Below are 26,532 nucleotides of genomic sequence, written 5' to 3'. Positions count from 1 at the left end.
ACTTCTGTAGCCCAATGTGTATATAACCGGGCATTTTGTAGTGCCAGCCACCATTTTGTGGTGGCTGGCACTTAGGTAGTGTATGTTTTGCTTTGAGGTAGGCTATGGTTGTTTTTTTCAGCAGAGCAGGCGTTGTTTATAATTTAGGGTTGGCACTTACTGCGAGATGGCTTTGTCCCAGGACTAGACGGTGGCACAGGCCATGCTTGTAGAACACAACGAGAAACTACCCTGGCTCAATGTCTGATCCTTAGTGAAGGTTAGCGCACATTTGTGCCCGTGGTTCAAGTGGTAATGGACATCTCAAAAAAATGTATGGACTGGCCTCACACACCACCAGGTGTCTTGCTTCATCATCGGCTGTTCTCGCCCCTTAAAAACCACGTTTGATAAAGGACAGGCCTACACCTGGAGACAGGGAGGCACTTCTAAAACTAAGTGGGGGCCCGTGCTGAAAAAAAGTGAGTGAGTGATGTCTAAAAATCAATGTACAATACTGCGTGAAATTGAATGATGAATAGTGTGCTCGATATGAAAAGAAATGGTGGAGACTAGGGGGTCTAGTACCCCATCTCCATATGTGTTGCCAACATGTTTCTGCCGTTGCGGCCTGGAGGGTCCATGGCATTCATCAGGGCATAAGTAAGAAAAAAAGGCTCCTATCCTGTGTCTAAGAGACAGAGATAAAACCACTTGCGTAGGTTGGCTTCTGGTCCAACTCTACCAGGTCTTTAATTAGAACTCCTGCTAGACAATGACATATCACAGCATAAGTGAAACAGTTTGATATGCACTCATATTGGTCAAAAAGGAAATCAGACAACAATTGCATGCACGTGGTATATTAAGAGTGCATGTGGTGAGCACACGTGTCACTGCAGTCGCCTGACTAATCCACTTTCCTAAATAACCCGGAGGGCAGAATTTCCTATGGGCAGCTGCCCCCCAAATTCCCATTATGCGCCCCATAAAAATCGTGTCCAGTTCTAGTCCGAGGATGTGTCTGAAATAGCGGAGACAGGACATCATTCTTCCTTTCTGTGTGTCTCTCTCTACACACATCTAACTGCTACTTTTTACACTCTTGTGTTCAATGGCGCCTTTTGCAAGTTTTCTAATGAGTGTTAATGTGTTGCAAAGTATTGATGGTAGATTACATGCGTTTGTGCTGGGAACAAGCAATGTTTGTGGTAATATCTGGGAAATCAACACTTATGCCCAGGCAATAAAATAATAGGCCCACAAACGGCCCTCTTAGACCTGTCCTTCTAGCACTCACTGCCAGATGGCCCTGACACTGTATACAGTATAATGTCAGCTATGGGCGGAGGCGCCCTGCTCTTTCTGAGCAGAGTCCATTATGAATCACACCGGCCTCTGGAGTGTAGGCAGAGTGCGTGGCGCCTATCGCCCGCTAGGTGGCGCCGGTGCTGCCTACCAGTCGGTGACACACCGGCGAGCAGGAGGCGTGCCCAGCGGTGGGAAGTGAAGCTCAGCCCCGTCTACGCTCCTTCCCCCCTCCTTTGCCGCAGCCTTCACCGCCAGCCATGTCCTCCTGCTCCGCCTTGACCTCGCCGGTACCGCTGCCCAATGGCGACTGCTGCCCCGCCACCGTTCTCTCGGCCGGAGAGGTCGGCAACAGGGTGACGGTGGTGCTGGGCGCGCAGTGGGGGGATGAAGGAAAGGGCAAAGTGGTTGACATGCTGGCCCAGGACGCCGACATCGTCTGCAGATGCCAGGTAAAGGGGTGCTGGGGCGGGAGGTTCGAAGAGCGGTCCTGGTGACTGCATTTGGGCTATTCCCGTGGTCCCTCATAGAAACATAAACCTGGTACCTGCCTGCAGCCAGCAGCGGGCTCAGGGATGTGTTTTTACCCTTGTGTGGTATTGAAGGCAGCAGCAGGGGGTTTAGGCTGGCAGTGGACGTGTTTGAGCTGCTAGTAAGAGCAGGAGGGTACTGGCCCCAGCGGGTCCGTCAGGGAGTTGGAGGTTCTGGTCATGTGGGTGGAGAGTTCGCCCTTGGCATTCATTATGCACTTCACCTACCGTCTGCTGCTTGCACCCACAAATGATGCTGATTCTTGTGTATAACTGTTTAGCCTCGTTTTTATCACCTCAAATCCCTTCAAATAAAGAAGCATCAGGTTTCTGCATCGACACATCGTATTTACAGCTTCTAAGTAAATGTTGAGCCACCCTACCCCATGTCAGAGGACACTGCCTCCCCTGTCGCAGTCTTGGCAACTTATTTGGAGGAGAAATTAGATATGGTACTTTCACACACACGTCTTGGTGTTTTTGTACACATCGATGGTTATTATATTGTATTAGAGAAGCGTGATTTTATTTTAAAGGAGTCTGTGTTAAAACGTTTTTAAAGAGTTTACCTGTTATGTTGACCTCCCAAAACATTTCCCACTGGTAGCTTATGTAGGGGTGACTTTCCGACACTGGGAAGACAGGACTCGGTGCTATCTGCTGCCCTTAGTGTTGTGCGAGTCAACAAATAAACAGGGAGAGCTGAGCCAAGGGTAAACTATAGATCTAAGAGCCCGTGCACGAGCCGAGCCCTAGAAAAATCTGCCATGTAAATCTTGTAGTAAAAATAATTTAAAATATGATAGTCTCTTCAGAAATAAAAAAAAAAGCACATTTCTTCAACATGCTTCAGCTTTGACATAAATAAGTCACATTATAGGTTCATTTAATGGTAATGAAGCATAAAGGGGGATTGGTGAAATAAAATATTTGCCTGAGATCACACAGTTTGGTTAAGCGGGGGAGCCAGTATCAATCCTAGGTTTTCTGGTTTTACTTCGTACAAACCTGCCACTAAATGGTTATCATGTGTGTCCCTCTTTACCTCAAATGTTTATGATTTGTTTTTAACATTGAGCACGAGAGTAATGCGAGGGTGGCAGATCACAAACAAGCTTGACTCGTTTTGGGCACGGTGTTCCAAGAGGACCATTAGCTGACCTAGAGCCTGGCATCTGACTCGAGCTTAGCGTCTCACCCAACTCTATCTGCCTTCCGGAAACTCAACTTACCAAGCCCTCCGCTTGCACTGCCAAAGCTAAGCCTGTCTGGGCGGATGTAGAGGCTGCTTGGGACAAATATAATCAAATGCACATTGCACACTTCCTCTTTTAAGACGACTGGCCGGCATTGGCGATTGTTTTGCATTTAAAATTCGTTTTGAATAGTAAACACAGGCAGCCTCTTCTTGCTTGAGCAGGCTGGAAAATTGTATGCATGTTTTTTTTCCAAGTGTCTGAGCTACATCTGGTTTCGCACCATCGACCTCTCTTGGTTCAATTTGAGGTCTGACGTGTAATAATACACCATTTACGGCTCACGTCTTGTATTATATATGTACTGTGTGGGGTTTTGGTTCAGCCTCATTCAACTAATATCTTCTCTGGCTCTGGGTCCTTCAGTCATAGTGTTCAGACGTTGCCATTCACATTTTGGATCGCCACACTAATACTAATTGGTTATCAATTTTTTTATTGGCTGTTTGGATGTACCCCCCTCCACTGGAATGCATAATGAACTATTTCACTAATGAGATGTGCACTCTGTTCTCAGACATATAATTCTTTGTCTCTTACATGCGCTGGATTCATAAAGTATTAAAAAATGTTTTACACTGCAGTAAGCAGTGTTTGAATTGCTAAACAACCATCCTGTGCACACGCTAAAAGTATACAGATTATATCAATAACAGTGTCACAAAAAACTTGAATCTTTGCTGGAATATTTGCTTCCGTATATTCTCAAAAACCTTAGCCAACACATGTTTTGTCGCTCTTTCCGGTTGTGCGCAGTGACTTCTTAAGGGATATTATCTATTCGTGCAGATCCTTAATTTCGGTTGTATTTACGTCCTGAAACGGATTCAAGAGGTCCTATGTATGACACACAGTTAAGACTGTAATGTATCCCGTTTCCAGTATTATTCACTCCAGTGTATGTATATCCTTGCTGCGATTTCAATTTATGAGTTCCTTAAGCAAGATTTCATGGTTGTACAAGTCTATTCAGCTGTAAAGAAATGTGAACCGTGGTGCAGTGCACCTACTCGGTGAGGGTTGTGTATCACCCTACCCTTATGCACTGCAATCCTCACTCACTAGTAGTATATACTTACATGCCTATTGCCCAGGAGCGCCAGTACCTCACATAATCACCTAATAAACAGTTTCAAGTGTTTGAATTGCTGTTGTCAACACTCAAGTGTGAGTATCAAACTTGTTGGCATTGCCATTTAAAAAAATAAACTTTATTCTCAGTACCCCAATATCATGTATCCAGGTAATGCTGATGTGGTGAACCATGTTGCTAGAGCTTTCTTGCTTCATCTTGTCGTGAGAAAGTAGGCACCATTGCACCTCTTCTGGCACCCTTCTAACGGTTGAAGGTCACTCGCTTACTGCTTCCCAGCGTGCATCTATCCCTTTTATTGATGAGGTTGGCACAACATCTTGAGAGCCTTCATTGTGTACCTGAGGGAATTAAATATAATTGCAACACATCCCTGCTTGGGGGTACAAGCACTGGAAGATAGGTTTCTAAATCTGTTCTGGTACATTTTTGATATAAATGTAAATGTATAGGCATTTATATAGCTCACTACTTACCCGTAGGGTCCCAAGGCGCTTCGACCGCTGCAAAACCATTCCTGGCTTCCCTGAGAGATGGTCCCTTAATGGGTATCTCCAGGGTGAGACCAGGCATCCCCGGCGGTCTGGTGGGGCCGTTAGTGAAGATGAGGCAAGCTAATGCCCAGAGTTGCAGAGTGTGATCGCTGATCAGAGTGGGCACCGAGGCGAGAGAATTATCGAGTCCGCTGACCCTGGTCCAGAAACCTGCCGCGCCGGGAATCGAACCCTGGTCCCGGGCCGTCCTCTGCTCTCGGGTCTGCCGCCTCTAACCAGTGAGCCACACTACTTTACAGCGCAGTGCTTGCTAGTGGCGGGGAGATTGGTGTTGTAAGCATTATTGCACTGTGTCTTGCCTTTCTTAGTCCGAGGCGTTCTAGTTCCTAGTCCTGACTATTAGTTTAATTTCTGTTGATGTCTGATACGAAACTGTAAGTTCTGTGTTTACTGCCCTATACTGAAAGTGGTATATGGTCTTTAGGTTTTTTCCTCTGTAGCACATGGCACATGTGATAATAATTAGCTGCATACTTGGGCACTTTCCAGTGGAAAATGTCTCCAAGTTGGAGTTCCTTGTACTCGTGTGCCATCACAAATCAGAATTTTATTGGTTCGCTCGGGTTATGTTTTACCTACACTTTGGTGATTATGTGAATTTGACTGCAGGAAGCATTTTGGCCAGATGTATTCTAGGCTCTATATGCTAATGTCTGAAGGTAAGGAACAAACAACATTTTGAGCGCTTACATTTACACAATATAAAATCCAATCAATGAGATATTACATGGAATAATGCATCCAATAATTCTTCCTAATGGTCTAAAACCCATTGCTGTGACAGTCAGATCATATTCATAGTATTACAAGGAGTCACATATTCATGTAGAAATGTATTCTTTTATTATTCTTTTAGGACATAAACCAAATCAGCCCAGCCAATGAGTTTCGTCCACATGGACTTCATCAGGGTTTGGTTGGTACAGGTAGATGGGTGCTTTGCAGCATCACTGTTAAATTCACTCTAGGCTATCGCAAGAAGGAATATTTTCTTGCCATCAGTTCAATTTGGATGTACGTTGTTACAACGCATGCTTTTACCACACATGCCTTTACAACACAGGTTTTTCAATGCAAGTCGTTACAACGACTTGAGTTTGGGGGGTGCTGGATAGTGAATAGTTTAATTTACTATTCCAACTCCAGTCCCCGTGGATAGTAGGGAAGGTGTTGGATAGTAAATTAAACTATTACCTATCCTAGAGCGCCCCCCAGCGCAATTCGTTGTAATGACTTGCGTTGAAAAACCTGCGTTGTAAAGGTACTGCGTGGTAAAAGTTGCATCGTAAAGGATGTTTCCCGTTCAATTTTCATATTAATCTTAGATGGCCATCACCATCCATATCCATAAGTGTGTCACAGCAATATTGTGTAGTTCATGGGTATTAAGTCCTTTCTGTAGGATTTGTTTTCCAAGAGCACCATTAGATCTCCAACCTGTCAAGCAAAATCCTTTTTCTTTGGTATTATGCTTGAAGGTTATCGGATTAGGTTCTCTTAATGCTGGAGGAGGGCTTTAGTCTACTGATGGATGTAGCAGGTAGGTCAATTAGACCCCAAACTATAGGCCTAGTTAGCATCATCAAAGAGAAGAACCACTAAGCAAGCCCAAGAGTCCCACTTAGTTTTTTCTGTAACCAGATACCTGTAGATGGATTGTGACACTTGGTGAGTCAGATATGCTGGGACGTCTGATTTACTCTACACTAGCAGGGCAGTGTGCTTGTCTAGCCTGGCCCATACCTGGTTGGGGCCCATGGGGCAAGTTTGTGGACTGGCAAGCAGTGTTAATTTGAGTTGATGGTGGCACGTGGGGCCCATCAGCACCATTTATGGGGACCAGCACTTATTTTTCCTCAACAGGCTTTAAACCAAAGCAAGAGAGAGAAGAACAACTCAAAAAGGGAAAAGAGGAGAAGACCTGATAAACAGTGGCATTGGGAGAAAGCAGAGGAGTAAAAAAGCTACAAGAGCGAGATAAAGGGGCAGCGGGTGTCTGGTGGATGAAGTGGAATCAAGACTATGCAGCAAGCCCTACGTTTGTCATCGACTGCCCTCGGCTTCTGAGAAATCTTTGGGCACCGCTGTTTATTATTTTACAAACACACTGCTGCCAAGGGACGGAAGGGGTGCCAAGATGAGTGGTTGATGGCTGGGTCAAAGATCTGAAAAACCAAAAACACACCGAAGGTGCTGGAGAAGCCCAATTGAAAATCTGAGGCATAGAAGAGGTGGTCAATTGTTCACAGAAGAAAATGTAATCAAAGAAAGCAAAGTTCATGATTGACAATCCCTCACTCTTCCCTTGATTGCTTTTTGGTTTTCAATGAATGGGGGAAGTTCCCATGGTGTCTGTTTTTGAACCTGCATCATTTTCTACCTCTGGCCTTGATTGCCGTATTCAGTTTGCTCCATTACATCCAGGCGGTGTGATCTCTTTCGAGGGTTCACCTGCTCATTCCTGTGTGAATAGTGGAAATTAATACATTTGTCTGGTACCCAGAGTGCAAAGTACTTGCTAACAGGCTCAGTTCTCGATCCCAAACCACATCAAACCTACATACCCTCCTACCCTGTCATAGCTTCAAAATATGCTGCGAAAACCTTCAACCCTCAGAAAAGATGTTTCTTTTTCCAGCTTGTCTTACCTCTCATAGTAATACAAATAGAGCTTCCAGTTTACTGGTATTCATTTTTCTTGACATTTCCATCTTTATTTATCCATATTTATTTTTGTTCATTGTATCTATATTCATCCATATGTATGCTGTGCATAGCGTAACAAATAAAGCTGCATTGGGAATATTTTCACATTTATTCGACCTACAAACGTTTACTCATATTTGAATGCCTAATGGGTTTTAGCCATTTACAGTAAAATAGTCCCCTGAAAATATTTGCATTGTAGAACAGCTTAAACAGCTGTACTGCTGCAGCTATTTAAGTTTCTTTAGCAAATGTATTTTCTTTAACTGCGCTGTCGACCTGCACAGCTATTGATCTAGCAATCACGATTGATGGTTGTAAGAATCGCCCAAAAGTAAACCTATTTCCTGTTTTTTCCAGTATTTAAAAATAAATACAGACCGGAAAATAGATGGTTTGCAAGAGCACTGATTTTACGGCACTAGATCCGTCGATGGGTAATGTGCTGCTCCAGTTCAGTCGTGGACCTTCTTTTTAGCTGATTTTTCCATCCATTTTGCCATGAGTGTTTACATTTGTCTCTGGAGGTCTCCTAATTCATATGGAGAAAACGACTAGCTACTAGAGGTAATTGGGGGCGGCTCCTCAGTTAGAGCGGAGAACCATCACTCCACTTAAACCCCCCCCAGAGATGAAAAACAAAATGGTAATTCATTGCCATTTTATTTTTCATTCCCTGTCCCGAACAGAGCATCTGCATGGGGGTGGGTCGCTGCTGACTGACAGCAGCAGGGAGGAGCGTAGGTTGTCTGTGCACTGTTTAAAGTGTACATGCCTTTTTGCCGGACGTCTTGTGATGGCCAGCCAGATATGCACACTTTAAACAGCTCTAACCCCCCTGTATTAGGATAGCTGGGTTAGAGCAAGCCAAAGCCTCCACAGCACTGTGGTGTGCCGAGTCAGGCCGCTCCCACCAGTTTTAGCACTTCTCTCATGCTGGTGAGAGCAGCGCCAGGATTGGCAAAGGGAATTTTCCTGTTGGCCGGGCCGCAGTTGGAGAAAGATGTCGGGTGCAGAGGACGTGTGTTCATCTTCAGGTAGGTTTTTTAATTTAAAAAAATATTTTGCCCCCTTCCCCATCCCCAGTTCGAGGCCTTAAAGCAACGGTTTTATTTCTAAAATCGATGGCTAAGCTTCTATTCTTGCTACATTGACATTGCCACACAATTAATTATTCACCTTTGTTCTAGATCCTACCGTCATGTCAGTTTGGTCAGATCTCTAATACCAAACCCCAAGTAATCATTCAAAATTCTGTGAAATTAAAAGAAACAAAAAGACCATTTGTAAAGAGTGGTAGCTACCCGTCCTAGCACTGCAGACAAACACGGGCAGGGAGGCTGCTAAGGTCTGTTGAAAAGCTGAGTTTTTAGGAGTTTACGGCAAGGTAATAGGTTGGGCTCTGCCCGCAAGTGGAGGGGAAGAGTTCCATAGTTTGGCTGGGTTAAAGGCAAATGAGCGGCCAACACACCTTGTTCTCCTAATTTTGGGGACTAGGGCGAGGAAGGAAGATGCCGATCGAAGCTGTATGTTCGGTTGGTAGGGAGTGATCAGCGATTGGTTGATGGCCGGGCCAGTCTTCCAGAAAGCCCTGTGAGCAATGCACAGGGCCTTAAATTGAATTCTTTCCCTAACCGGGAGCCAGTGCAGGCTCTTTAATCCTGGATTGGTTGAGTGCAGACGGGTGATCTGAAGGAGTGTGCGGGCTGCACAGTTTTGGATAATCTGGAGTTTACGAGTAGTAGATTGAGGGACCCCTAGATAGAGGGCATTCACGTAGTCCAGGTGTGACAGGATGAGGCCCTGGACCATAATTTGTCTTGCCTGAAATGGGAGCAGGGGATGGATTTTTCGTAATAGCCTGAGTAGACCAAAGCAGGAGGGTGAAAGCTTTGCTGATTGATGGTTAAAATTAAGGGAGTGGTCCATCCAGATGCCCAGGCTATTAATTGTGTTTTTTGGGGCTGGAGCGGGCCGAGGCAAGTGATGCCACAGTAGGTTCGCATTAAATGAGGGAGTGTTTCCTAGGAGCATGAGCTCAGTTTTGTCCCCATTCAATTTTAAACAGGAAAGTGTCATCCAGTTGGCCACCTCCCTCTAGACAGCTACTTAGGTTGGTTGGGGAGATGTTCGGCTGGTTGAGGGCCACCACTAGCTGAGTGTCCTCGACATAAGTGATGATTTTTATGCCAAAAGGTTGGACAATCTCAGCTAGGGAGCTTATATATACGTTGAAGTGTGGGGCTCAGGGAGGAACCCTGAGGTACACCACAACTGAGCGGCAAGCTGGTGGAAGCAATATCGCCCTAGTAAACCTGGAAGGAGCGGCCAGCTAAGAAAGATCTAAACCAGGTGATAGCATTTCCTGACACTCCTAAATTCATAAGTCGGTTTATCAGTATGTCGTGGTTTACAGTGTTGAATGCGGCACTTAAATCGAGGAGGATATTTGCAGAGGAAACTCCTTGAGCGAGGATTTTCCTGGCGGCCTCGGTTACTGGAGGAGGGCGGGTTCGGTTCCATGCTGGGGACGTAAACCAGTCTTGGAGAGAGCAAGTAGGTGATTGCTTTCCAGGAACTCTACCAGTACAGAGTTGAAATGTTTCTCCAGGATCTTACTCAGCCATGGTAGCAGTGAGATCGGACGATAGTTGCTAGGATTGTCTTGGTCAAGGTTGTGCTTCTTTAGGAGAGCCTGGACCATGACACGCTTTCGGGGGTGGGGGTGGGGGGACAATGCCAGAGGAGATGGAGGCATTGAGCAGGTCGAGGATAGTATGAAGAATGTTTCCTATGACCGGCAGCAAAGCACATGGGGGTGCTGGGTCAAGGGGGGAGCCAGATTTCATCCGGTTCATGATGGAGTCTAATGTAGTGGGATCAATAAGGGGGAGGGTATCCAGGGTGGCTGTGGGTCAAGGTCCTGAACTTATGATAGTGGCCAGGGTTGAATCAAGCTGAGTGAGGGAAAAAGATGTACATATTTATTGTATTTTCTGGAGAAAGAGATCTGCCATATTGTTGCAGTGGGTTTGAGCATCGATCGGGTTGGGAGGTTTCTGGGGAAGTTTGAGGGGAGTTTTGGCAATTTGATAGATTTCCTTGGGGGAAGAAGCAGCTACCTTGATTTTTATTTTTCTTCATAGAAACTGCTTGAGAGGCTTTGATTTCATCTTTATAGCTTTTTATTGCCTCCCTGAACGCAGATTTGCTGGTAGGGGAGAAGTCAAGTCGCCATTTCCTCTCTAGCTTTTTACAAAATCCCTTAAGTTCCTGTAATTTGGGGGAATACCAGGGAGGAGAGGTTGTGCCACTGCATTTTGTTTGAGAGCATTTCATGGGAAGCACAGCGTCTAAGGAGCCATGGATCCAGCTATTTTATTCCTCATTAGCTACGATGGGGTTGGGGTTACTAGATGGTCTTGAGGCTTCATGGCCGGCATCTGGAGTTCCAGGGAAAGTTTAGACCAGTTATGTTCCCTACGAATGATCGTGTTAGTGGGGGAGTGGGAATTGGGGGTAACCCAGGACAGAGGGAACAGGAAGTGATCAGACCAAGGGAGAGGGGCTGGAGTTCCTGTTGTAAGTTCTGTGCAGTTGCTAAAGACGGGGTCGAGTAGGTGACCTCTGGTATGAGTGGGTTCTAACAGTAACTGTTTGAGTTGTAGTGCAGAATGGCTCATAGTCAATTCTTTGGTGGTGTGGTTAGAGGCATCATCTAGATGGATATTAAGATCCCCTAATAGTGGGAAGTTAGATGGCACGCATGCCAGATTCGCTATGATGGGGAGGAGGGCATTGATAAATTGCCCAAGGGGCCCCGGTGGGCGATAAATGAGTAAGCCAGAGAAGGTACTTGTGGGGGAGAAATATATGGCGAAAGATAATCTGGTATATTGCAAACAAAAGTAGAGAGTAAAGGGATTTTATCCACCTCGGTGGGCGGAAGGGTACTCCTAATCCCCTGGGTAGGACACTATGTAACAAAAGGAGGAGTATCACCATAGATAAGGCTAGAGAGCGATATCGGTGGGATGGAATTCTAATGAAAAAAGAAGTCCTTCTTTATTATTAATAAACCCCTCACTCACCGACCTGGTCGGTGACATGCTTCATCATCGGGGCCACCTTGACAGCCGAATGCCATCAAGGTGTGCTGCAACACCTGGGATACAGTGGAGCGGGTATGTGAGTGATGAATGTAAAGAAAAAAGTCAGTGAGTTAAAATTTGTCCTGGTATGGCTTATGTAATATTTTATTCTAAGACTACTGGACAAAAGTAAAAACAGTGCGTGTCGATACAGTGATGGTTTTATTCTGACCAAATGTATCTGTGAGGTATGTGTGAGGTCTACATGTTTCAAACCGTCAGGGAAATTACCGGTTTTTCATCAGGACCAAAAATAAAGGTGTTGGGTGGTCAGGGTACACTAACACCCTGCCGTGCCTACAACCCTTTGTTCCCAAATAACAAAATACGTTATAGGGCGGAGGAAAAAGCAACCCAACAGTGGTTGCATTAAAAGCAGAAAAAACTCCTTGTTAGGGGTTTAGAATGCTGCACGGGATTAGAGGGAAGGGATGCCACAGTATAGGAAACGTATTAGTTTCAGTGGTCTGTATACAGCCGTATACCTATTTCGCCCCTCCGTACGCCCGTGGGCGAAATAGGTATACGGCTGTATACAGACCACTGAAACTAATACGTTTCCTATACTGTGGCATCCCTTCCCTCTAATCCCGTGCAGCATTCTAAACCCCTAACAAGGAGTTTTTTCTGCTTTTAATGCAACCACTGTTGGGTTGCTTTTTCCTCCGCCCTATAACGTATTTTGTTATTTGGGAACAAAGGGTTGTAGGCACGGCAGGGTGTTAGTGTACCCTGACCACCCAACACCTTTATTTTTGGTCCTGATGAAAAACCGGTAATTTCCCTGACGGTTTGAAACATGTAGACCTCACACATACCTCACAGATACATTTGGTCAGAATAAAACCATCACTGTATCGACACGCACTGTTTTTACTTTTGTCCAGTAGTCTTAGAATAAAATATTACATAAGCCATACCAGGACAAATTTTAACTCACTGACTTTTTTCTTTACATTCATCACTCACATACCCGCTCCACTGTATCCCAGGTGTTGCAGCACACCTTGATGGCATTCGGCTGTCAAGGTGGCCCCGATGATGAAGCATGTCACCGACCAGGTCGGTGAGTGAGGGGTTTATTAATAACAAAGAAGGACTTCTTCTTTTTTCATTAGAATTCCATCCCACCGATATCGCTCTCTAGCCTTATCTATGGTGATACTCCTCCTTTTGTTACATAGAAAGATAATCTGGTACCAGTTTAGGGAGACTGCGGAAATTTTAGAGGTCCTTAAAAACAATCGCTAGGCTTCCTCCTCTGCCCTCTTTGCGATCCTCTTGTTGTGTGTGATATTCGTGAGGGAGGGCTTGGATGAGGTCTGGCTCTGAATCTGCATTGAGCCAAGTCTCTGTCAAAAAGAGAGCATCCGGTTTGAGTTCTCCTAGGAGCAGTGCGATTTCGGTGGAATGCTTGGGAAGTGATCTACAATTTAGAAGGTACATGCTTTGTTGGGTGTTCTCGGTGTGGGGGTCAAGTTCAGTGATTGGAAGTGGAACCCACAGTGTAGGCATGTGTTGTGTTCAGGTGCACGTTCCATGAATGCTGGCAACTTGCAGATATCACTCCTTTAAGTTTTAAGGAGGGAGTGAGGACTGTAACTCGTAGGATGTTGATGCAAACAGGCAGGGGTTGTGGCCCCTGGCCCCGTCCTTTGGCGCGTCCACTGGGCGAAGGGAATGACATAAATGTTAAATACCCTGTGAGGCTCTACCCCCTTAGCCCGGAAGTGAGGAAATTGAATTATGCGCTGGTTCCTCCCTCCACTCAATTAGGTAAACTCGCGGTGGACCAGGGCGACTTGCAGCGGGGACAGTAACCGAAGGGTGAGCAGCAATTTTAAAAGTAACTAAAGGAACTGTTTTTCTTTTGACACGAATCAGGTTAAAAACCTTAATAATGGCAGCAAAGTATGAGATGCTTGTCCTTGCGGAACGCAGGTCCGCTGGGCGGAGGGAATTACATAAGGTTTAAATACCCTGTGAGGCTCCGCCCCCTCCGGTGTGTAGCCCGGAAGTGAGGAAATCGAATTATTTGCTGGTTCCTCCCTTCACTCAATCGGGAAAACCCGTGGTGGACTGGGTAGTAGGGCAACTTTCAGCGTGGACAGTAATCGAAAGGTGAGCAGCAATTTTAAAAGTGATTAAAGGAACTGTTTTTCTTTTGACACAAATCAGGTTAAAAAGGCTTAAAAACCTTGATAATGCAGGCAAAGTATGAGGTGCTTGCCTTGCGAGGTGCACACCTTCTTGATCCTTTGCAAGTTACATCATCATGCCTACTGTGATCACTGTGAGAATTGTTATTCTACTGGAGTTCAACAGCTTCTAGCCTTATCATCTGGTACTACTCTTGTGATTGTAGTCTTCATGCCCTGCCACTCATAGTACTCTTAGCTGCCTACAGATTGCATGACACACTTTACGAATGCATTAAATAAATAACGTTGCTACTTCCCCCTTCAGGCAGATCTAGAGGCAATGACTGGTACCATTCTAAATTCCTGTAAATAGTCAGGTTAGCTCTGCTCTGTATATTTCACAAGGTTCCTTATTCCCAATTGCAGTAATTATGGCGCTTGAGCGGCTTTTTTTTATGAATAAAGGTATCAAAATATTTACAATCTTACTGTGTAGCCGAGCACCATCTTGTTAATGCTCTTCCAATCTGGGACACTGAATGACATTGCACTGATGCTCCTCAACACGATCTCAATAGCTGTAGGGTTTTTATTCGAAGTGAAGTCCAAGGTTTACTTTCAAGTATCGAAGAATTAAAGCCCCCGTCCTTCTTTAATTGATTGCATTGATTCTTACCACATTTTAGTGAACCAGTTTCTCTGCTTGACAATTAATGCCTTTTCATTATCATCGGGATCTGTGCCCTCCAATTTCAAGTTTCACGGTGACTTGAAGGTCTGTCAGCATTCTGCATCGACAACGCCTCCACAGTTTTTAGGTCTTACTTAGGCATCAATTGCTCTGTCTCTTCGAGATATGCTGTATTCTGGATTTGGGCATTAAGCAACAAACATCTTTCTAATTGGCTCCTTTTACTTTCCTTTGTAAATTGCTGCTTTTTATTGGTTAATATGGTCACTATTCCCTTTTTTTTTTTTTTTTTAACTTTTGTAACCTCCCATGAGGACTGCCCCCTCTTACATGGGGTGTTACTCATCATGTTATTTATTAATGTGAGGGCACTCTTTTTTTAGTTTAACGCTCGCTCCCCCGCCTTGGTTACTGCTGCTTTGGAGGTCACACTTTGTTTGATGGTTTATATGTACAAAAAGCACACGCAACGTCGTGCTTCATGTTTACTTTTACAGTGCGCCACACAGCGCTTCACATTTAACATGGCGGCTGCGCTCCTTTCATTTGTGCTGCTGACTGGCGCACCTAAATCCACTTAAAAAATGTTTGGAGGGGTCAACAGCATGCCGCTATTACTTTAACAATGGTGGCCATGCACCTATTCAGCATATCTCCAACCCTTAATATGCATATTGTCCTCCTGGCCCTCTCCTCCAATTGGCCACTGCATGCGCCTTTAAATAGGCCTAACTTGCCTCCTGCTGCAAAAACCATCCACAGCACATACTGCAGCGGCTTTTCAGCATTTTCAAAACCAAGAGCTCCAAAATTCCCAAATGCGAGACCTATTGCATTGCAAAATTTTGTTGAGATTCCGAATTTTGCTGGCAAGTTACCTTGTTACTCTCATCTCTGATTGCAGGCCATTGGTAGCCTTTCTCTGTTCATGCAACTTTGTTGGTACGTACCACTGGCAGAACTTGTGAGATAAAAACTTCTTGCAGGCCTGCTATTCTCTTTTCCTCCAAGACAGTAATATATTTTCTGTAAATGAAAGGAAAGGAAGCAAGTGGAGTAAATGAGCTCACAAACAGAACTACTGCAGAAAGCAGATTTTAATAGTCTGCACAACAAGGTAATATTGAAGTTGGATAACTTCAAGAACCACTTAGGCCCTGATTACAGGTGTGTTGGTTTTAGGCGAGGGGACATCAGTTAGCTGGAAAGGAAGTTTCCGCCGGAATTGAAGTTTCTTGCTGGTAGCCCCACACCCAAACCTGACTGTTTTGTGTTTTTGTCCCCTCTAATATTTGGGTCCAAATCTTCATGAAGAGTTCTTATTCCGGGTAACGTTCCACTCCCACTTACCACCTGTCATGCGTAGGTGGTAAGTGGGAGTGTGGGTGGTCGGTGGTTTGGGACAATGCAGAGGACAGGCATTCTGGTGTCACTTGCAGCGGGGAGCTTTCATTTTCCCCCATGCCTTAGGAGAGGGTTTTGTGGGTGCGGGGGCCACATCGAGATTTGATTTAAACTGCTGGAGTTTCAGATGGTGATATCGGGCCCTGTGCTCTAAGACCTGGAAAGTCTGCAAGCTAGAATACTGGGCCTGTTGTAATTGGGCAGAGCGGTATCTCGCACAGGGATATTGCGCTCTCTGATTTGTAATCACACTTCTAACAGGCCAAGCACTATTATTCTCTTTGGGACAGGGACAGCTTCATAGTTACTTAACAATACCATTTTAACAGCTGTGAAACCAGAGGCACATTTAGGTAAAATGAGTGTTGGAAATGGCCCTTTTTGCAGGCACATCCCTAAACGTTTTGCCTGCCTCTTGTATTTTTGCTGACCTGTCGTTTATGACTGTGGGCACTTTACCACTGCTGATCAGTACTAAAGTGCATATGCTCTTCCTGTGTAAATATGACTGTGAATTTGTATATCCCTGATTGGCTTATTTGGGTTACCTGTTAGTCCCTAGTAGGGTGGCCTGTGTGTGCCCAGGGCTGGTAACCCAAATAATGCTGGTGGGCCTGCAGTGCTGGTTTGCGCCACCCACAGAAGCAGCTTGTAAAGTGTACCTCAGACCTGCCACTGCAGTGTCTGCGTGCAGTCCAGAACTGCCATCTTGGCTTTGAAGTGCCCCCCCTTCCCAGCCCTTGAACCTTCCCTTAGCACCATGTCAGTCACCCTTATGGGATTTGCATTGTGTGTGTGTAAGGCAGGACATGGCTTGATATGTGTAGCATGTCCTGGTAGTGAATTGCCCTCCATTTTGGTTTTCACTGCTGCAAGGCTACCTGTTCTCCACAGGTTAGAATGGGCAGTCTGGCTATTACATCTTATAGTCCTAACTGTCCCAGGGAACATGGTAGAAATTCGAGTTTAGTATGCCTGAGCTCAGAATAATAAAATACATCTTTTAGCAAAGTTGGTTTTAATATTCTGTGTTTGAAAATACCACGTTTAGAAAGATATTTTCTTGCCTAAGCCTTCCAGTGTGCTCTGCTGTTATGTGTATTGTCTGTCTGGGTTTATATCGGGAGGCAGGCTGTGAGTCAGACTAGGGTTGAATAGAGCGATTTGCATTGAGTACTGGGGAGGAGTAGCTCCTTGACCTGAATAGGGCAGTGCCTGGCAAGGTGAATGCTGGCTCCACCTCCTACTGTGCGTCTGATGGCAGACCCTCTCTTTCTGAAAGGAAGGATGCAGCCTGGTAAACAAAGTGATCCAGACCTGAGCTGAACTGGTTCTGGCTGGGTTCAGTGACCAGAGACTTTTGAGAACAAAGTCTTTTGGGTTATAAATATCTGTGCTCAAAACACAGATTTTTGTATTGCTTCTGGATGTCAAGAAGAACCTCTGTCCGTTTCACTGAAGGAATCTGCAGGAGAGGACTGTCCTTGTGCTTGTGTGCTGTTTCTTGGATTTGCCTGCAGTAGTTCCCCTTGGACTTGGAAGAAGAGGGAAAAGGACTTTTGAGAGACTTTTATTTTGCTAAGCAATCACCCAAGGGCTAGAAGAGAGCTAGCCTCCTGCTGGAGTCACAGGCACATCTGACTCACCCACCAGTCTCCTGATTCCTCCCAGCGAGGATTTCTATCTGCAGGTGAGGCCCCTGTGAGTTCCAGGGCCTCTAGCTCTACTACAGAGAAAAGAGTGCTAAAATCGTTGCTAACGCCCGTTTGCGAGCCGCCGCAGCTGAAGAGCGTAAGAAAAATCATCGTGCTGCTGCTGCCGAGCGCTCGCAAACCAAAGATCATCGCATTGCACGCTTGCGGGCCACAAAGTGCTCGCTAACCCCAGAGATCATCGCATCACACGTTTGTGGGCTTTTCGAAGGCTCGCTAACCCCGGATCATCGCCTCAAGATCATCGCATCATGACATCGCAGAGCGGGCGCCGTGAGTGCGCCATTTTCCTTGCATCTCACCCGGATCGTCGCTCCCTCGCGGGGCGCCATTTTCTTTCATCAAAACAAGATCGCACATGCAACAGGATCATTGCATCATCTTCCCTTGCGGCAAGGATTCAACGAATCGCTGGCCTAGCGTGAAGAAGTCTGTCACTTTGTCCCGCACGCACCCACAGACTGGCACATCATCCTCCCTTGCAGCAAGGATTCAACGCATCACCAGCCTAGTGTGGGGAAAATCATCGCTACCGCTAGTTTGCAACATTTTGCTTGTTTTTCTACGAAATCCAGGTACTTTGTAAGTAAAAGGGTCACAGAGACCCCTGCTTTGAACTGAACCCCCCCATTTGAACACTTTGAACTCTTTTCCAGCTTTTCAAGAGTACACCATTTTTCAGTATTGTGGCTTTTTACCGCTATTGGCCTTGTGTTAAATCTATATATAAAGATACTTATTTTTTATAACTACTTGTGTGGTGTCCCTTTGTAGTGTCCTTCACTGTAACTGTGTATGATCATGAATGCTTTACACACTGCCTCTGAGATAAGCCTAGCTGCTCGGGCTACATTACCACAGGGTTGAGCAGGGGTTATCAAAGGATGTAGCCCCCTTACTCTGACTTGGGAAGAAGGGTCTCTACTTGGACAGTGGCCAGCCATTTCCAACTAGTGACCCCCATTTCTAACATTAAGAATTGTGTAAATCTGAAACATTAAAGAGCATGTGCACTGACCAGAAGTAGCTTGTTAATTTAAATGCCCCATAATAAGTTCTTGTTCCTTATTCAAGACAATAGTTGAACTGGACCAATGTATAATGTCAGAAAGCATTCTTCAGTCTAAACCAAGGTTCTTCAAAGTCAGTCCTGGAAGTCCGGATCCATGCCAGATTTTTAGCATATTCCCATTTAGATACATGTAGTTATCTTAAACTCTGGAGTGGATCCAGCCTTTTAGGACTGACTTTGGAGAACCCTGGTCTAAACATAAACTCTTAATTGTGACCAACACCTGAGGTCGATCAGGCAGAGACCGTGTAGGCCTGTAGAGTGGAAGGCGTCACTTGGTAAGTACATTTTTGTTGGGCTTTGACCTTATGAGGACACAAACCATTATTAACTTGGTTTTATTTTATAGGTTGGGTGTAGCTCTGTTTTTAATGTAGTCTGTACTTGCTACTCTTCCTTCTAGTTATTTTATTTCTTTATCTCCCCTGTTACAATCCTTCTCTGGCACTACCTTGGTTTCTCTAGTCTTCCTTAATGCGGACCGGGTACGGACCAGGGGCACCATATCTGTACCAGCAGGCTGGAAATGGAGTTCTGTCCTATATTACAGCATAACACTTTTCTTTTAAAGCATTCTATCCATTTATTTGTTTAAATGTTGCTGACTGGTTTGCAGAATTAGTATTTCTGATCATTCCTGGCAGTAATCAGTTACTTTTAACTGCTCTCTCGCCGCTCTACCCTCAAGACATGTCCGATTTATAAATCCGTGCTCAATAACTCTTTGCCCCTGAGATACGAATGTGCAATCTCAACTCAGTTTTTTTTTTCTCGTCTTAATTTTCAAGGACCGACTGGCCTGGTTTGGTAGTTTCTACCTTTGAGCCAAAGACCTCTTTCCACTTCTTAGAACTTGCTAACGTGCTAGATTTGGCCTAGGTTATTGTGTATTCTACCTACATTGAAGGGCATACTCTTGACTTGGCGTTTGACTCTTGTACTAGTCTATGGTGTGCATGTGGTCTATAAGTACAACAAATTTATAATTAAGTGTTCTCTATAAAAAAAAGGGGTTAGAGTAGTCTGCACCTATTAATGTGGCTTTGTCGATTAAATTTGAAAGAAAATTCCAATGTCAAGAGGATGCTGGATTGTTGCTGTCCTCTGACACTTTGTGATGTCGGGGTGCATGGCTTCTGAGGAAACAAGGGTGTGATTACGTTAATCTGTGGTAAGGCACACCGCAGAGTTGTTGTAAGGTCAAAACCTCCCCGCATGACAGTGTATTTTTCTCGGTAAGAAAGCAGTGCTGCATTTAGGGTAGGTGTGTGATAAGCAATTCATGCTGGGCTTCTTTTACTATATACGTTCTGTAAGCAGCTTAGGTTCACCTCCTTCAACTGTTAGCTTCTTTGGCTCATGCAAGTCTGTGCAGAGCTAGTTCTCAAGGCTCCACTTCTAAGGTTAGATATTTAAATAAATACTTGCGTGACCAAAATGGTGATTGCCAATAAATCACAGATGCACTCTACTATTGGTCTCAAGTTTCACTCTGCATCAGAAGATGAACTGAAATATATGCGAAATATTCACAGCTCAACCAATTGAAACAAGGTAGTGAAGTTGAACTCAAATGGATAGTGTCTCAGCTTCTAAAAAGATGTCCTCACCTATCAAATGAATGATTTTTATTCTCTGCAAAACAATTTGCCCGTTTTCTGCCACTACTGTAAAGGCGACCATCTAAGCTCCTACGTCGTTATGCAATCATAATAAAACATTTTCAAGATTTAAATTCTGCTAATGACTCGCATGCCTCTGTGTATATTTATTGCCTACTTTCTTACAGTAACATCAGATCTAATTATTTGCTCTTAAAATTCGAAACATCATTAGTCATTTAATTATTGTTTGTTTTTGAATTATTTGTAGAGCATTATGAAACGTGGATTTAAGACTGCTCTTAGTTGAACTGCATGTAAACCCAAGGAACAGACCGTCCTAAACCTGCACATCATCTTCTCGGCGCCTTGGCCGTCGTTGTCCTCATTTAAAATGTTCAATATTTGTTTAGATCAAGAGCAACAATTTGCAAAGCATATTTTTGTTTTGTTAAAATTAAGAAGGAAAGTTTAAATTGCCAGCAAGTCTCCTTCTTAAAATAGAAACCACTAAGTTCATAAGAGCAATTATTTCCTGTTTTTATGCAGTAGCAACTCAAACAAGTCACTGAATATAGGTGAAACCTTTTTCTTGGACTATAAACAAAAACTCCGACATCACAAGACAGCCTAATGTTAGTGGGGTACTGATGGCGTGAAAGTATTTATTAATTCATCAGTTCAACCCAAGACTTACAATCAGAAACCTCAGTCCACTCCAAACTCTCCTTCAGGCAAATGGATCCTTTCCACCATTTTAGAATGGAGCACAAATCGTTAGCATCTCAATTATCATAGGCCTGGTCAGTAACGTAACTCTGCGAAGTGAGCAAAAAACTTCACAGCCCTACGTGGAGTTGATCCAGCAGTGTACCAGCAACCAATACTCCACTACCATATACTCACCTGGGCCCATAAACACACACAATTGAGTAAACCGCAGGAGTCAAAGTTTATAATTTTCCACAGTTTTCAAGATTAGTTATTTAATATTCCTACCTAACCTTTCACTGATCAAAAAGTTCTTTGCTCTGGTCGATGGAACATTAGTTGATGGTGAAAATTACATAAGCTAACTTTTCTATTTGAATGTAAATAACCACAGACTCTGGAACGTTTTAAATCTTTATCTAAATTTCAAACGTATGTGAACCATCTCAAATACAAAGTGCAGTCACCATCATTCTTAGGAGAGAAAATGTCATTAATTACATTAATTAATCAAACAAATACTTTGGACTTATGCAATGATCAATGCTCAGAAAGGGAGAGGCTAGAGAGAAAAGAACATCTGCAAATAGTGTGAAAATATAATTACCAAGAATAGTGTGTAGACCAACCCCCTGGCCAAAGGGCTGGTAAGGGTCCCCCGGGATATCAGGTGACAAAGACTTCAGGACAGGATTCAGGACAGGATAGTTGATCTCTCTAAATACCGACGGTTGCGTCGCACCCCTCTCTAACATTCTCTTCCGCCTCGTGATTCTTTCGCGATCTTCTTAGTTAACCCAATTAAATTAGGATAGAAAGTTCTAATTCAGGTTCTGCATTAGATTCTTCATCAGCATCTCACAGCATCTCTCCCAGCACCAGCATCCCCAACTCACAGCATCTGGGTCCTCCTGATCTAACTTAACTAACTAAACCTATCTCAACCTTTCGTTCTTAATGTACCACCCACTAAAGTTTCAATATCGTAAAAATACGAAATCTAATTGGTCAGGCAAGGGGGGGAAGATCATCACACCATGCTTACATGTCATCTAAATCAGTTTGTCCATTGTTCACAAACCCATCCCCTTAATTTTATTTCACACGCATTCTCATTTTATTTGCAACATTTTTGTTAATAGTCTGAATGTAACTTCACTTTGTTGAACTTTTCGCCATCCATTCCCAGGGTTGGACACTTTGCGACCTTGGCTTTCATTCAACAGCTATGTCATCATTCTGGGTTAACTTCCAGTGGACACGTGCAGTCTTTATTTACTCCGCTTACTTCAGTCCTACATGAGAGGCCCAAATGCGCAGTATTGATAAAGTCAGAAAGACAAATGTTACTTTAACAAACAAATAGTTTCACTGTATACCACCCACCTCTACTCTATCCCAGTTTATTTATTAGACTTATCCCTTCGTTAGCTTTAGTGAAAACCACTTGATTTAGTTCAAACAAGCAGAGGCATGCACACGAGTCTTCAAGACTCCATTTTAGTGTCTTCTGCTCATGTGCAAGAATTTCCTCCAAGCGATAACTAGTCATATTTTGTAGATGCAGTTGACGCATGCGCAGTAAAGATTTCCTGTTTAAAGCAGTTTTAGTCCTTCGCTCATCTTATTATTGTTGGTAAACACATAAGCTAGCTTCACTAACCCATGTATTCGTGTGGTGCCCATTAGTTTTTTTACACAAAACAATTTTAATAATTTATTAGTGAGTTAAAGGAGCGGATTGCTTCAGAGTACTTCTCTTTTCTACGAGACCTTGCTCCATCAGAGTTCTGCACGTGGCGATGTGTGTTAGGTTGTGCCATTCACTTTGATATTTAGCGCTGTGTGCTTGTCCCGCACTGGAAAACCGGCGTGAATGGCGCAATACGCAGTGCAAGAGGGCGCGTCTTCTTTCTGCTGTTCGAGTAGATGTTGTACTCGAGTGGCAGCTTCCTCAACGCGAGCACAAGGTTTCTCAGCTCGCGCGGTATCGGCCATCCGCGACTGCTGCATTGAGAAATCTCTCCGGGAGGTGGTCTGGAGTAAGATTATCCTTGCTTGTCAATGTAACATTGGCAAACAAGGAAAAATTAGCGGAGCAGAGTTTTTTCTGAACTCTGTGTGCTTCACAGAGTGGGAAAAACTCAGCGAGCGGAGTTACACGCTCCGGCCTAATAATCATCAGCATTTCAGTTATAATGTTCAGTCAATGATAAGAAGTTTTGATTTAGTTGCAACTTTTTTATTTGTCATTAAGAGTTTAGTATTTGTTTTTCATCTTTATTTGATTTAGTAAGTCAGATAAATACATTTACAGAAATATCATCCAGAAAATCACTTTTAGAGTCCATCAAATGAAAATACTGTGTGTTCCATAAAGGCAACTAATCTCTAGTCTACTCTAAGCAGATCCTACCCTATTGGAACTCATATAGAGTCCTTTTGGAAAAGAGTAAGATTTAAAGGAGCATAAATCAATTTGTTGAACAGCCCATAAAGATTAGCTCCAGAAAGCTCTACTTCTCAAATCAGCATTAGCAAACAGTTGCGTAACACAAAGCATTCATGTAACAGTTAAAGGCGTTGTTAGGTCATCTCCGGCCAATGAGTAAGGATCTTCTAATGGTCTGCTGTTTCTTTCTTCATTCCCGCAGCAAACGATGAAGACAGAATGGCACGATCTACATCGTGTGGACTTTCGTTGCTAACATTCATGTGCGTTCGTTTTCCTCTGAGTTCCCACAAGAACCCCTCGGTCTAACTATTAGCTTATTTAGTATTTCACTGCATAACAATGCAATATTCTAAAGCAATCTACAATATTAAATCATGATATTTACATCTTCATATAAGCATTTATTGTTCAATATTCTTATGGAGCATTCTATTAGCTTGAATAGTTGGCAGCTAGAAACGAATTTATTAACATGATGAGAACATGTAGCTTAATTAAAGAGAGAATACTTTTAAGTTGAGCACATTCTACAGAGATGACACGTTTAAGCATTTTTCACTGTTCAGCATTTCCTAAAGCGTATATTTACTAAGGAGGAAAAAAACAGAGTGAAAGTGACCTGTTCTGGCCCAGCAGTGAGACTATGATAGAAATCAGTGCTTACTGCAGGAATCGTGCTACATATTAATTTGCACGTCTAGGAATGGCGCATTTCCCTACATTTTCATTCTGGTATATATTTTTATGTTAATATCTAGCCTAAAGTATGACATTTGTTTTAGCTAAAACCTTCTGCACCATCAGTACCAACTCTTTGGTAGTGGGTTAAGGAAAGCGTTCTTCTCCCACCCTGATTTCTTTTTGCTCTCCTTACGTACAAAATATTATTCGTTTTTCCCCTCCGACTCATTTTATCGTATCTGTTCATTACATTTTTTTTCTGACCCTCGGTTTACCCTCTTTGCTGCTCGCCTTCCAATCGAGTCTGTGGGTCCAATGTAAATCCCCCCCACTCACAGGAGGTTTGGATTCTATCAGAGACAGAGCCAAAGATTATGACTGATCTCCTTTAGTGAAATTAGCAGCAAAGAAAATATACACAATACAATATGATAATTATACTTTACACTGTATATTGATTGGTGGACTCTGCATGTGGTCGCAGCAGATCTAGGCAGCTGGTCTATGCATATGGTGTCCTATGTTTCTTCCATATTGTGTTGTTTATATTTTCTTTGCTTCTAGAGATTTTCAGTAAAGGCGATCAAGTCTCTGGTCTTGGGATAGAATCCACAAAGCTCTAGCTTTACACATTGCACGATGAAGAAGACTGGGTGAGCCATGAAGATACACAAAATGGGAACGGCCAAAAATCAAGAATGGTGTTTTGGACATCTGTTGTTGAGAGTATGACAATATCTCTCCAATATGAACATGTCTAAGAAGCGGAAATAACATATCTTTAACAATGGTGGATCAAGTGGATATGACCTAGCCCCATGCCCAGCACCAATTTTTTCTGCCTTTGACTTTAATCTACCTTCTGATTGCAACTTGTATGCTCTGTCTTTAGTTGTAGTGGAATGCCATAGCCTACCGTGCTTGTTCACTTCAGCATGGATGATGATGGGATAACACCAGATTTCCACTTCACTGAACTCGCACTGCTCTGGCCCTTGCTGGCTGCAGTCAGGGCATTAACTGGTGTAAGATTGTGTGATGCAGATTGAGCAACAAGCACATGCCAATGCAAGAACCAGAGCAAGAAAACAAGCCTAAGCCACAACAAATGCAAACAAGCACATGCAAATGCAAGCAGCAAAATAAGAAAACAAGACCAAGCCAAGACAAATACAAAAAGCACATGCAAATGCAAGAGTGAAATAACAAACACGAGCAAATGTAAAGGTGAAGTGATAAACAAGCACGAGCAACAGCAAAAGTAAACAAGCACGAGTAAATGCAAGTGAAGAACCAGAAAACAAGCACGAGCAAAGGAAACAGCAAATATAAACAAGCACAAGTATATGCAAGAGATAGATAAAAGCAACAAGTGGACACAAATAAGCACAAGCAAATGCAAAAGGTGAAACAAACAAGCAAATGCAAGAGAACAAAATAAACAAAAACACGAGCAAATGCAAAAGGGAAACAAGAAAGCAAGAGCAAGCTGATGTCAGAGGTGAAACAAGTAAACAAGCACAAGCAAATACAGGACAGAAACAAAGACAACAGTAAATGACGACACGCAAGCAATAAGGAAACACAACAAGCACAAGACAGTGCAAACTGAGAAAATAAATGATCCAGAATGCAACTAAACAAATGTCAAGGAAGCCGTCTATTATCAACTAAGTCAGTGGATAACCTGCACTAGTACTGGCAGAAACGCAAGAACCAGATGTCAACGCTACCACGCATCATCGCGGAAGAGCCCTAAACCACCTGCAGCTAGCACACAACACTGAAGAGAGCGGAAAGTTGCTAAGCCACGAGTCACGCATGGTGCAGCTGTGTGGTGGCCATCCTGAACTCAAGAAATCCAAGAGTAGATCACTGAAGCGTACAGAGACAGTTGCGAATCTTACCAACCTCAAAGGAAACGACCAGACAAAGGATCTTGGCCAAAGAAGATCAGCAAAGAAGAAACCTTCCTCCCTCATCGCGGTGGGAAAAGAAGACTGGACCAGTCACGTCAACACTGGAAATCGGTACACGTTCACACCCATAACACAGATGTCAGTACACGAGACAAGCGGGAGGAAGAAGCAAGTCGCACAAGACGGACTGCTCCACTCAGACACCGGAAAAGGGAAGACAAACGCATCCACGACATCCGAGACAACGAAGAAACTGAGAGGAGGCCATCATCATTACACAAGAGAGACGGAGACGAAAAATACTCTGGGATCAAACAACACAAGAAATAAATATGTGGTTATCAAACAACCTCCCCAGTGAGGTGACACCGAAGTCACTTCAAGAAAGATACCCAGAGAAATATTCCAAAGAGAACTCCGACTCTAGGAGCAGCTCGTCACGGCTTACCTGTTTCAGAAATCCTCCATTCAAGACCCACTCAAAGAAACGTTATCAAAGGTAATCGACAAAAGACTCCTCTGATCTAGAAAGCGCGTCTGTTCGATCCCTCGAGTCGACAGAGTCATG

General features: G+C 43.8%; 1 protein-coding gene across 2 annotated transcripts in view; it reads left to right on the top strand.

The window, feature by feature from the left end:
* Positions 1-1,390: 1,390 nt before the first annotated feature.
* LOC147708035 (adenylosuccinate synthetase isozyme 2) overlaps positions 1,391-26,532 on the top strand; it is a 421,010-nt gene continuing 395,868 nt past the window's right edge. Inside the window, exon 1 of one of the 2 annotated variants that reach the window (XM_086926842.1) lies at positions 1,391-1,739. In XM_086926842.1, the coding sequence (XP_086782968.1) occupies positions 1,548-1,739 (192 nt within the window). In that variant the 5' untranslated portion in view covers positions 1,391-1,547. The remainder of the gene's footprint in view (positions 1,740-26,532) is intronic. The other variant, XM_086926843.1, reaches the window with a different exon arrangement.

The sequence above is a fragment of the Lissotriton vulgaris genome, chromosome 6 (genome assembly GCF_964263255.1).
Source record: "Lissotriton vulgaris chromosome 6, aLisVul1.2, whole genome shotgun sequence".
Classification (NCBI taxonomy): Eukaryota; Metazoa; Chordata; class Amphibia; order Caudata; family Salamandridae; genus Lissotriton; species Lissotriton vulgaris.
The sequence above is the reverse complement of the archived record's forward strand: the minus strand, read 5'-3'. Positions and strand labels throughout refer to the sequence as shown.